At 42.0% G+C, this 14214-nt stretch overlaps 1 protein-coding gene across 1 annotated transcript in view; it reads left to right on the plus strand.

Annotated features, from left to right (window-relative positions):
* Atrnl1 (attractin like 1) overlaps positions 1-14214 on the plus strand; it is a 545233-nt gene that overhangs the window by 113039 nt on the left and 417980 nt on the right. The window contains exon 20 of the mRNA XM_042054482.1: positions 1929-2066. Coding sequence (XP_041910416.1) covers positions 1929-2066 — 138 coding nt within the window. The remainder of the gene's footprint in view (positions 1-1928; positions 2067-14214) is intronic.

Below are 14214 nucleotides of genomic sequence, written 5' to 3' on the forward strand. Positions count from 1 at the left end.
TTTAAATGCCGCACATCTGTTTATAAAGAGCCCATATTTTCAGAGCTATGTGCTTTATTTGCATATCAAATGATAAATTTGTCATTATGTTTTATTTTGATTTTTTCTGTTTGTGTTTCCATAAATAAGGAGCCATCTGGGGTAGAATTAAAATGTAGGCAAAATAAAATAGATGGATTGTTTTTAGTTTTATTTGTGTTCTATAGTTATGTTAATATTAGACCGTTTAAAATGACAATTCATCCAGGGAGAATTATTCAGAGTCAGGTGAAGTTACCTCTTGCTGCAATCTGGTGGGGGTGTTGATCAAAGTGTGACCCCTGGCCTGTGAGTTTAGCCTTTCCTTCTGTGTCTGACACAGCTGGTACTCGGGGTCCAGTGGTTTACAGCACGTGTGTCCCTTTCCATTGATAGTGTGTTAGCTGTAAGCTTTGACAGTGGCTAGCACTCCCTCCCTGGAATTCTCCCCGCAGTAGCGTCTAAATTCCATCATGTCTATATGATGCAGCCTCCTTATCAGGCCTCCCTGTAACACCTATCAGAAGCTTTGTGGAGTTGGATCCAAGAAACTCTTCTTGACTGCCCTTGTCTTTTCCCATTCGGGCAGGAAAGGTTGGCTGGCATTGGGCCAGTGTGTTCTTTAGTGTCAGGAGGTGGCAGGGATCACCTGTTTGTGTAGCTGCCACCACACCAATTGCTGCTCTTGTGGGGGATGCTCTGGTATTGAAATCATAATCATAATCTATAAATCATAATCTATAAACTATAATAATCTATAAATCATAATCTATAAACTATGTTAGATTTGAGAGCTAAATTCATCTTTCTTTTTCAGAAGCAAGTGCTAATAGTTAGATAATTTTGTTTTCATGTGGTTTGAAATTTCACAAAGTATGCTAGTTTATTTCTCATTTTGGTTCTTCAGGCAATTCTTTATGTGTAATGGGTACTCATTTTTTAGACAGAGCGATTTAATTATATATCTGCCATAGATTTACAAAATTCCTTCTTAACCATTTAAGCACAACAGTAGATGTTTTAATATCAATGTTTTATTATAAAAGAACTCCATGTATGCTTTTGGTGGCAGATGATGCAGAAAGACCTTGCCGAACTAACTTGGCCATCACTGACTTTTTGAAAGGCGTATTTGTGAGTTTTAAACATTTGAAACAAATTGTCATATTTTAAATATTATTTTACAAATTTGATTTTCTTTTATCTTGACCTTTTGTGTTAGATTTTCTTATTTTATAGACTATTTGAAAACCAACTTCTTGCTTTAAGACAATACACCTTGCTGGGTGGTGGCGGCGCACGGCACGCCTTTAATCCCAGCACTCAGGAGACAGAGGCAGGTGGATAGAGTTAGGATAGATGAGTGTGAGTCAGCCTGGTCTACAAAGTGAGTCCAGAACAACCAGGACTGTTTCACAGTGAAACCCTGTCCTGAAAAGAAAAAAAGAAAGAAGATACACTTTTATTCAAATTAAGAGTCCCTTAGTTTATCTGAATAGCAATTTGTTTTCTTGTAATTAAGATCTTTTGCCTGATAATTTTTGTATTCATGGGTATTGAAAATGTAACATTCTTTATCAAAGCTCTGTTGTATAATCTTTTCTTATTTAATGGATAAAACATTCACATGATTCTTTAATGAGCATATTAAACTATTCCCCACCTACCTGTAATATTTCACGTTATCTCTAGCCCCTATGTCTATAAGCAATGAGGTCAGTTGTGACCATACAATAAGATGCATTCTCTGTCTTATTGATGCTCTCAGCTGACTGTGTGCTGTATTTAAGAATTGGGTAAAGCACTTTGGACTTCGCTAGAGTCAGGTTTTGAAAGTAGCGACTGTCTTGAGAGCTGTGTACTTCTGTTGTTATTGAGCCGTTTGTGCTCCTTTCTCCCGTTTCCTTCAGCTTGCCAGTGTAACGGACACAGCACTTGCATCAACAACAACGTCTGTGAGCAGTGCAAGAATCTCACCACTGGGAGGCAGTGTCAGGACTGCATGCCTGGGTATTATGGAGACCCCACCAATGGAGGGCAGTGCACAGGTAAATACTTTGATTTCAGTGTGTGTTTGCTAACCAGAAGAAAGTGAGAATTGAGGGGTCTCTTCTGGAGACTACACCTAAAAATTTTGCTGTCCATCTTCAGTTTTTTTTTTTTGACTGAAGACTCTGAAAACTAAAAATTCTATGATATGCTCATTTTAAAATACTACACTTTTACTGCAAATTGAATGCATACATAAGAAATTTAGTAAAAGTGCATATAATTTCATTAATTAAGTGATCACTGCAGATAGTTATGTTCTGATAGGAGACTGGAGTAACTGACAATTATAGACGATGCCTGAGCAGGTGTGACTTCTCTCACAGGGTGGCAGTTAAGGGTGTGAATTTGGTCTGAAATGTTAATTCTACCACTGTTTAAAAATAAGCCGTTTTGACTGTGTTCTTCGCACCAGCACGGTTTCTCTTTTCATCTTATTGTAGCTGTAACCCCTGCTTTCCTTTGCCAACTTCATACACTCCCTTTAAACCCACGGAGTCCCCCCTGCTACAGTGTGTGTGTGGCTGTGGAACCGTCCAGTGGGTGCACAGTTGAAGTAAATTGATTCTCCCTCCCTCGGCCGCCATCAGTTGCAGGTGTCTCTCCAGCTAGGGGCGGGGCTCCAGCTAGGGGCGGGGCTCCAGCGAGGGGCGGGGCTCCAGCTCCATGGCCCTTTTTTCATCCCTTCCAACTTTCAGCTGTCTTGATCTTAGACAGGTCGTATGCATGCAGTTGAGCTGCCGTGGGTTTGTGAGTACAGCCTTCCTGCCACAAGTGGAAAATACTGTTTGACAGCTGCCGTCTACCACCTCTGCTTTTACCGTCTTCCCACACCTCTCCTGTGTAGATCCTGGACCTCGTGGGGAGGGTGACAATGACGTTGTCCATCTAGGGCTGAGCACTGTAGATCCGGAACCTTGTGGGGCAGGTGACAATGTCTGTCCATCTAGGGCTGAGCACTAAAGTTTCTTATGCTCTGCACCTTGACCAGCTGTGAGTCCAGCCGCCAGTCTCTGTTAATTGCCATCTTCTGCAATAGGAAGTTCTCCTGACGGCAGCTGAGATCTTATTAGCGCATTGGTCTAATAGACCAGGTATGTATATGGAGTGCAGGTTACTGCTGTGTGCATTTAGCAGAATGCTGGCAGTAAATTCTTTCCTAGAATTTATGACTCAGTCAGCTAATGGTTCTTGGTCCAGTAACCAGGTATGAATTTTGTCTTGTAGAGTAGGCCTTCAGTCCAATAGAAGGTTAATTAATGCTGGAACATGTCAGTGTTGTCAGTGGGCATACCTTGCTGTGCTGGTCATTATTGTAGGTCTTGGTGTTCACGGCCGGGTAACTGTGGATTACATTTTCCCCTTAGTTTTGTACATAGCCTTCTGCTACTTTGAAATTAGCCAGTAGTGATGAAGAGCCAGATCGGTACCAGTTTGATCTCTCCGTGTCCCTGTGGCTCACGGATGTGGCGTCCCTGGTAGTGTCTCGCCATCTAGTTCTGGAGCGTAATGAAGAAGTTTTTCACAGTTTTTGAGAAAAGAATGTTCCAGACAAAACTAGCAGCTCTGATAAATCTCCCTAGAACTAGTGATAGAAAGGGAAATACTCATCATGAACTGGTGACAGATGATGTGTCTGGAGACACGGGCGGGCACGAGAGGGAGCACGGCGTCGTGTGGGAGCTGTAAGAACTCTGAAGACCCACTGACACTTGGGTGTGAAGCAGGGTCATTTTAGGTACTGTTTTCTAAGTAACTAGTCGAGGTTCCACGTCCAGTGGGAAGCTTACTGTAATAGCGTGAGAGATTATGGCAGCCTGGGCCAGGCGCTGTGTGAGAGGCCGTAGAAAGCATTAGATTTGATGTGGGATGTAGAAAAGGTGGCCTTCAGCCTGGCCACAGCTAGAAAAGATGGAGATGGAAAACAAGTAGTTTGGGCCATGTTGTTTCAAATACCTCTAGACTTCAGAGTGGAGATGTTGACGGGGTCCTGAGAGGCGGAGGTGTGGCCTTCTGGAACAGCCCTGAGGTGGAAGCTTCTAGTATGTATATTGTGTGCAAAGTCATACTGGTTGTGGTCATCAGGAGAGTCAAGGGAGAAAGAGAAGACCAAAGACGGGGTCTCCAGCCAGAGAGGAGGAGAGCTTGGTACAGGAGGGAACGAAGGAAGGGACGGTGGAACTGGAGGAAAAGCAGAGGGTGTGAGGTTTTTAACTTCATGTGTGAGAGCTTGACCCAAGCTCATTCAGTGAATGGGATTCTTGGGTTTAGCAAGAGCTAAGGGTCCATTTGCAAGAACAGATTTCCTAGGGGAAATGAGTGGAAATATTTCTATCCAAGATTAAAAAAAGATTCTGTATCATTTTAAGGTTTTGGGTGTGTAAGGTTTCAGGGCCTGCATGCGGTAGAGGAGCACATGAGATACACTCAGGTGTACCAGGCTGTGGAATTCAGATACAAGAGAGTCTGGATACCCCAAGGAATACGCTGTGTGAGGAGGGGGAGGAGCTGGCCCCTGGCTGTGTTATCCCTCTGTTAATGGTGGCTGTTTTCCGGCTCCGGCCCTGTGGGTGGTGCTGTCACCATTGTGGACTTTTGTTTAATGGTTCTCACCAGTTCTTCTGGATCAAATCCCAGGAGTGAATTGCTGGGTTGTGGTAGTTTGGTGTTCATGGGTTTTGTTTTTGTTTTTGATTTTATGTTTTTGGTTTGTCGAGACACAGCGTTTCTCTGTAGCTTTGGAGCCTGTACTGGAATTCACTGTGTAGACCAGGCTGGCCTCGAACTCACAGAGATCTGTGTACCTCTGCCTCCTGAGTGTTGGGATAAAGGTGTGCCACCATCGCCTGGCTTATCTTTCATTTAGTGCTAAAACAGCCATTGCGTGGGTGGTGTGGGACAATGGTCTGTATTCTGTCAATTATATTTTAATTAAACGCTGATTGGCCAGTAGCCAGGCAGGAAGTATAGGTGGGATCACCAGACAGGAAGTAGAGGCAGGTCAAGAAGAACAGGAGAATTCTGGGAAGAGGGAAGCTTTCTTGGCAGTCCTGGCCCAGCCAAAGAAAAAGGAAGGTGTGACTGCCTGGCTGAAAAAGGTATCAAGCTACGTGGCACACAGATAAGAATAATGGGCTAATATAAGTTATGAGTTAATAAAAAGTCTGAGCTAATGGGCCAATCAGTTTATAACTAATGTAGACCTCTGTGTGATTTCTTTGGAATTTAGCAACTGTGGAAACTGGACAGGACAGTAAACCTCAGTCAACATGTGAGGTTTATTTTAACGCCTTTAAGTGGATGTGATGGCAGAACCAAGTGCATTTGCAGTGTTGATTTTCGCCCAGATTTTTTTCCTCTTGTGAAGGAACTTCTCTGTCTACCACCGCCCACTCCTCTGTACCGCCCCTGCTCTGCACCGCCCACTGCTCTGTGCCAGTCTTTCCATCTTACGACCTGTGGCCACCACAGAATGCTGAGTTTGACCAGGTCCCTTGTATGAGTAGAATCACAGTTTTGGTTCTTTGCTTTTTAGGCTAAACCACATTCTGCCATCTGTTTAAACTATATTTTTATCTCTCCAGGCCATCTTTTGAGAGATACTTGAATAAATCTACATTTGGATATTTTGAGTAACACATGCTATGTACATGGGCGTATAAATACCTGTTTGAGTCTCTGTGCCATTTTTTGTTTGTGCTATTGCTATTGTGCTTCTGGAGAAATTATTTTCAGAGCTTTAGTCCGTTTTTAATAATGGGTTTGTTTTGTTGTTGTTCATTCCCCCCAAATTATAAGACATCTCTATAATAACCTTATAAGACTGCGATTACCAGATATTTTCTTCTACATTGTAGATTCTCTTTTTTTAAAAAAATAATGTCTGTTCTTTAAAATATCAAAGTTTTGAGGTCCAGCTTCTACCCCATTTGTGACCTGCTGGAGTGTGAGGGGCCTGGTCCTGTGGATCTCCATGACTCGGGAAATAGTAGGATGTTGGGTGGGACATTGGTGGGGTCCAGTATTGATGCTGTGCCAAAGCCAGAGGCTGTGGACCTGACCAACAACATATTACACCATGAACATTTGCAAGTAAAGCTGTGTGGACAGGAGGTAGACTGCATGACACGCTCCCATGACACACTCCCATGACATGGCTCCGGTACCGAGATGGATGGAGAGGTGGGAGAGATGGAAGACCAAAGTTCATTTTTATCTTATTTTCATTCTTTTTTAGCTTTCTTGTGGGGGTGAACTACAAGTTAGGAACTGAGAAATTTTGCCATGTCTCCCCCTTTTTTTGGTAAAACCAAATAGATAAATATGTTATTTTCAAAGATTTGAAAAGAAAGTTTCAGGGGTTAAAAAGATTGTTCAGTAGTTAGGGACACTCTCTGTTCCTCCATGCGTTTGGTTCCAAGTACCCGTGTCAGGTGGCTCATAGCCTCCTATAACTCTGGCTCCCAGGTATCTGACGTCATCTTTTTCCTTCAAGTGCACATGCACACAGACACACATATACATGCATAGACACAGATATAGACATGCACAGAGAGTCACAGACACACAATCACACACACAGGTACCAATCATAGACACACTAACAGATGCATAAATTAAAACACTGAAACTTTAAAAATAAAATACAAAAATTTCGATTTCTTAAATTATGTTTTGATTTTTTAAATTTTTTTCATACAATATATTTTGATCATATTGATGAAGTCTACTTTATGTAGGTTTTCTGTTTTGTAATTAAAAATGAATACTTATTTTTATCTTATTTGCATGGATGTTCTGCCTGAGTGTACAGTGTCACATGTTTGTGGTACCCCTAGAGACCAGAAGAGGGTGTTAGATCCTTTGGGACTGGAGTTACAGATGTGTAAGCTACTATGAGGGTGCTGGGAATCAAACTGGGGTCTGTGGAAGGGCATCCAGTGATCTTACCCACTGAGCCATCTCTCTAGCCTTTGTTGGATACACTTTTGTCATATGTCAGAATGTATATGAGTGATTCTACAGACATTTGCCAATATGGGCAAAAAGAAAACTTCACTTTATAATAGCTATGAAATAATTTAAATTGTTATGAAGATTTTATATTTTCAGCAGGCAGAACATATTGAGAAATATGTTCCCCTTTGGGGATAGTGTTCCTCTACTAGATTTAAAACTCGTTCAATTATTCCAAATTAATTTCTTTTACTGACATGGCACATCTGGCAAGCTAAGGCACAGTAAATAGAAAATTAAATGGAATGAAGGATTGATGTCTATCTTATTCATTGTTATAGATTTTTATGAACTTTAAATAATCCTTAACTTTTTTTAGGTCTTAAATGTGGCACAATGATATCTTGGTGTTTGTGATCTATAAAAATAACTGATCTTCCTAACGGCCACATTAGTTACCTAACTAGTAAACATCATGTCACATTGGGAAATTATGTTGTGATGACTAAAATTAAAATTTAAAAAGCCAGAAAGCATGTATTTATTGCCGTGTTCTGGGCATTGAGCGAGGGTCCTCTCAGAGCAGAGTGGAATGTGCTCTGAGCCCCTGAGCCATCCCTCCAGGTCCTTACGGCTTCTTTTAGAAGCTTAACCTCTGAAAACTGGTCGGTCAAACATTGCCAATGCTATATAATTGGGTAATTTTATGATTGTTTTTAGATCATAGCATTTATAGTTAGTTGCTATAATTAATGATTAAACATGCTTTTTTAGGATCTTTTATGTGTAATTGTAGATTTGTATTAGATTACATGTCTATAACCATTGATAGTTTTGTAGAATACAGTGTTGTTAAGAGTTTGAATTTTGAGTTGGGCAGCACTTGGGAGGCAGAGACAGGTGAATCTCTGTGAGTTGGAGGCCAGCATAGTCTACAGAGCTGGTTCCAGGGCAGCCAAGGTCATACAAAGAAACCTGTATTGAAAACAACAACAACAACAAAATAGTTTGAATTTGGTACCATATTGCTTGTTATTGCTTGCCACTATCACATTGGGTAAATTTAGTTCCCAGTTTCCTTATTAGCAAAATGAAGCTATCTTATATTGATAAAAACAAATATTCAGTGAGATTCGTGTGTGTGTGTATGCATGTGTATGTGTGTACATGTGCATGTGTGTACACATGTATTTATTTGCAGGCCCACATGTGTTTGAGACTGGTATGGATATTGTATGCATGTTAGAGTGGTTACCTCACTTGTTCCTCAGTCTGCTGTTTTTTGAGGCATTATCTCTGACCTGAACTCGCCAGCTGCTGTGTTGGCTTGCCAGAGAGCATCAGGGATCTGTGTTCTCCACCTGCCCTGCTCTAGGATTGCAAGCTAATGCTAGAATCCCCCGATTTAAAAACATTTATTTATTATTATTGAGTATATGTGTGTACATGTATGTGTGTGTACACATTTACAGGGGTGGGAACATACATGCCATGGTACATGTGTGTAAGTCAGTGAACAATTTTTAAACAGTAATACGTTTATTGCTGACAATTTCATATGTATGTATATTTTGATTATATACCCCCCTATTCACCCTTTCTATGATTGCCACGACAACTTGATGTCATTTTTGCATTTCTTCTGTCTATCTCCCATGGAGTGCACGAGTTGCTCATATGTTCATGGTGTGCAGTCACTTCTTTCCTCTTTCCTTAGCCTTGCTGAAGGATGCAGGCCTGGCCTGTGCAGCGCGAGTCTCTTACCACACACTCATCTGGACAGCCCAGGCCCAACTACTTCTTTTTTGTGCATGAGTTTTGGGGCTTGGACATTGATTTTTGTGTTGCAAGCACATGGCCGACTGAGCGAGCCTCTTGGGTGAGAGTCTCCTGAAACTAACCCCTAATCTTGCTCCTGTGGTGAAATTGTGGTGGTCATCATTCATAACGTTGGTAGGTTTTAGTATGTTAATAAAATTGAATAACACAGGTGGGCATGGGGACACACGTCTGCTATCCTAACACTGGGTGCTGCTAACACGGGAGAATCGTGTATTCAAGGCTACATACTATGATGTTCAAGGCTTCTGTGAGTTAAGTCATGAGACGCCACCTCAGAAGACAAAACAAGACAAACAACAAACCAAACAATTGAAACAGGGAGAGGCTTTGGCTGAAAGGTGCAGCTTCTGCTCAGCATGGCACCCCAGAGCGGACCACCCAAAAATATTTGACAGAAAGATAATTTTTAATCCAAATTTGGTGGTTAATTATTATGAAAATATCTCTTACAGTCAAAGAAACTGAAGATTTCACTGGACTGTGACTAATGTATACAGCTTGAGGTCATTTGGGATTGCTCTCCTACTGTGTAAAAAGTTTGTTTAACCTCTTCCTTAAGAGAACTATGTACAGCCACCCTGTTGACCTTGGATTGTCCGAGCAGTTAGCTTACTACCAACATGAATGCACCCTGTACACTTGTTGTTTCTCAGGGTCTCACTATGTTGTCCAGGCTGTCCCACAACTCTCTGTGGAGCTCAGGCTATCCCTTTGTGACCTTCCTGCGAGATTTGGTCTCACAAAAAGTCATGGCTACGTAACTGTAAGATTAACTACTCATGCATGCCACTGCCTTCACATACAGCATGCATGTGTGTAGCTATGAGAGTAAATCATAGAAACAGCAGATGGATTGAAAGCTCTTTATAAAATGAAGCATTTTAAGCGTTGACAACCCATGGACATTGCTTGGTAGCCTCACTGGGGGCAGCTGGAGCTAGTGACTTTGTCCCTTGAAAACTCTGTTAAAGATGTGTGTGAAGTGTCCCTCATTCCTTCCCCCATGTGATGCTTTCTACCCTGTTCAATAAACACCACGAAAAACCCTTTATAGGACTCAGACATAAAGGCAGGGCAGACAAAACAAGGCAGCACCCAGCAGGCACAGATTCAGACCCATACAACAGACAGAAAATGACAGAAGGCACAGGGAGGCATAGAATTCGAGTCTAGGCTTGCTCTTGGTTGAGCTCCTCCAAGGGGAGGTGCTTTTCAATTTCATTTCCTTAATGGGACGCTGACATATTTGGGGACTCTGAAGTTATAATTAATATATTCAAAGTGATGTATTTTTGGTATACCTTTAAAAATATTCTCTCGAAACTGACGTATAAATTGCAGTAGAAGAAAATAGTGACTTTTTCTGGAGTTGGCAGCAAGTGCACCTCTTGCAGTTCTTTATAAGGAAGAATTATCCTTGACATCGTCACGTCGTGATTGAATGCCTACTGACTGCCACCAAGTACGTTATAACTTAAATTTACAAACATTATGGAATACTGTCATTGTATTATGACTAAAACAGATGATCAAATAAGGGAGAAAGAGATTGATTCTGATTGAGTGCTCTGGGAAAACCCCATTCCAGAGATAATTTAGTGGTCCCCTGATAGCTGAGGACAGTGTGCTAATGTATACTTCAGTTTCCTATAGTCATTACTGGTAGCGTGCTTCTCATTATAATTCATTCTTCACATAAAGCAGCTAAGTATGTTATTAGCCATAAAATAGCTGACTAGATTTCTTATGCTTGTTTATTTGTAAAATATAAGTGCAAAAAGAAAATACTTTTCCTGTCCTGTATGACGAATAGTTTTTCTTCTTCTATTCTTATTCTTTTGGCTAAATTTATTACAAAATACTTAATGAGTTTGACTTGTATTACAAATAATTTTTTTTTCTTAGCCATGCACTCATGTTTGGTTTTAGTAAAGTTTCATCCACAAAACTTACTTTTTTTTTTTTTTTGGTGTCCTGGTAGTTTCTATTAGTAATTGACTTATGGAAATATTTAATATATGATAAACATTCTAGAGTATGACAGTAGCATTTTAAGGCCTGGGGTAGGATTCAGGAGAGTCAGTACCACTTTGCTACTAGGATGAGGAGATCTTTTTGTTGATCAGAAACTAGCATAGCCGTATCTGGTGGGGGCGGCAGAAGTCATAGTGCCAGCACGGCCGCATAGAAAAGATCCAGCAAGGCTGAGCCATACGATGGCTACGGTGCTGCCTGTGGATTTCATCTCCACCTTTTGCATACTTCGGAGACTTTTAATATTTGTACAATTTGGGGATATTGGATTGATGGAAAATTTCTTATGAATCGATTATGCCTTCTCCCAGGAATGCTATTTCTAAGCAGTATGTCCAGGACAGTCCTGAGCATATTACCCCTCTCCCCCTGCGCTTTTGGGAGATATCCTCATCTACTTGATGGTCTTCCATATGCTCTGGGGGTCGTGACACGCATAAAGAAGCCAGAGGTCTCTTTATGAGGCTATGAGATATTCTTGAAACATCTGTCCCTCTACTTACTCAGGAACAAGATAATCAAAACAAAGTCAACTTAAACAGGTAACAGGTCACCGAGATTCGGTGGCTGGAGGAGTTGACCACAGATAAGGATACAAGCCTCTTCCCACTGTACACCCCGGCAGTGACGTGGCACAGACAGCAACAAAGGTAGGTGAGCTGAAGGTACCTCTACCCTACCCAGAGACTTCCATGGATGAGCAAAGAATGGAGTGGGAAGATGATGGAAGAATGAGATGTCAGGACCTCCCTTTCTGAGAACAGTTAGCTCATGCAGAGCCACTGTGGTGTCCTAGGGCCAAGGACAACAGAATGCCAGGATTAGACAACTAGACAGAGTCTATAAATATATACAACACAGACATTATATTACATCAGCAGCAGCTTTGTCCTGGAGATTTTCCCTGGGCACTCTGGCCATTAAGATTTAATAAACATTGCTTGGGACTTGTCGCTATTCCCAGCTTGAGTTTGTTTTGGTCCTAGCATTCTTGAAGCAACCAGAGCTACCAGCCTGAGAAACCAGCTACCAGGCTGTCATATGCCTCTAGATTCTTCAAAATTGGGTTATGGGGTTAATGAGTAGCAGTGATAACTCTTTATCAATAATGTCAAAATGAGAGAAAATGATTGGGAATGATAACTGTTCTGTCATAGTTCGTTAATGATGACTAAGAGAGGAGCAAGAGGAAGTGAAATAACATGTCCCCAAACAAAAATGATATGATCTGTGTTTTGGAACAACATAAATGTATCCCTGCTTACTGAATTCTGTATAAATAAAGAAGCTCTCTGACTGTTAGTCAGGCTGCAAGATCCTCCTGACCATCATGGCCTGGTGTGTTTCTTTCCCTCACCAACTTCTTACATCCCCCAGGGACCGCTGTCTCCAAGGGGATGTGCATCTCTCCTAACAGAAACTAAGAAATGTCCGTGTTTGTTTCCTTCCTCAGGTCGCTCTTCCTAGTGATATTTCCTTCCCCAGGGTCTCTCTTCCTAGTGATATTTCCTTCCTCAGAGTCTCTCTTCCTAGTGATATTTCCTTCCCCAGGGTCTCTCTTCCTAGTGATATTTCCTTCTTCAGGGTCTCTCTTCCTAGTGATATTTCATTCCTCAGGGTCTCTCTTCCTAGTGATTTTTCCGTCCTCAGGGTATCTCTTCCTAGTGATATTTCCTTCCTCAGGGTTGCTCTTCCTAGTGTTATTTCCTTACTCAGGGTTGCTTTTCCTAGTTTTATTTGCAAAAAGGTCTATTTTCCTTCTTTCTTAACTTTAACATTTGATTCAACTTGGACAAATCTAGTGATTTTCCCCTTTAGGTATAATTCTCTGAAATGTATTTGTTTCTATAATGTGGCCCTCGGGCTCACCAGGTTTGATAATGACATAGTCACTTTTTGTGCTCTTTATGCATGAGTGGTTTTTTACTGTCTCGAGTTTGGAAAACAATGGCTTTAGGGGCAGAAGAAGTCAAATACTTGTCCATTTGGGACTAGATAGAGATACTTTCATCTAGTGGATCAACATTTTTTCTTTTATTTCTTTAGATGTGATATTTAGCCATATTATAATATATTGCCTGAAATTTTATGTCATAAGAATTTGGTACTATCTGTTTTTTAAAAAAATTACTTCCTTTGTTATATCTTAATAATAAACATGATTTTGGGGGTACAGAGGAGGCTCAGTAAGTGAAGTGCTTGAGGGCCTAGTTGGCTCCTTGGAACTCGTGGAAAGACAGGCGGGTCTGAGGTTTGTTGTCTTCAGTTCCAGTGCTGTGGAAGGGAGGGGACAGGTGCCTCAGCCTCACTGCCCAGCCACCCTCACCTACCCGAGAGGTGCAGGTCACTGAAGAATACGAAAATCTCAAAGGCATTTGGTGCCTGAAGAACAACACCTGAGATTATCCTGTCCTCTCATCTACACACATGCACACGTGTGCGCGCACACACACGCACTCCTGTCTTCTCATCTACACACATGCACACGCACACACACACACGCACTCCTGTCCTCTCATCTATACACACGCACACGCACACACTCCTGTCCTCTCATCTACACACACATACACGCACGCACACACTCCTGTCCTCTCATCTATACACACATGCACACACACACACACACACACGCGCACTCCTGTCCTCTCATCTATACACACACACACACACTCCTGTCCTCTCATCTATACACACACGCACGCACACACACCCACACCCACACACACACGCATGCGCACTCCTGTTCTCTCATCTATACATATACACGCACACACGTGTACTCCTGTCCTCTCATCTACACACACACATACACGCATGCACACACTCCTGTCCTCTCATCTATACACACACGCACACGCGCGCACACACACACACGTGCACACACGCACACTCCTGTCCTCTCATCTATACACACACACACACACACACACACACACGTGCACTCCTGTCCTCTCATCTACACACACACATACATGCACGCACACACTCCTGTCCTCTCATCTATACACACACGTACACACACACACACGCACTCCTGTCCTCTCATCTACACACACACATACACGCATGCACACACTCCTGTCCTCTCATCTATACACAGACACACACACGCGCACTCCTGTCCTCTCATCTACACACATGCACACGCGCACACACACGCTCTCCTGTCCTCTCATCTGCACACATGCACACGCACACACACACGCATTCCTGTCCTCTCATCTGCACACAGACACCCCTGTCTGCCCATCTACATAGACACACATGCATGTGTGTTCACATATGTACTTACATTTCTGCTAGGTTAAAATA

The sequence above is a fragment of the Arvicola amphibius genome, chromosome 1 (genome assembly GCF_903992535.2).
Source record: "Arvicola amphibius chromosome 1, mArvAmp1.2, whole genome shotgun sequence".
Taxonomy (NCBI): domain Eukaryota; kingdom Metazoa; phylum Chordata; class Mammalia; order Rodentia; family Cricetidae; genus Arvicola; species Arvicola amphibius.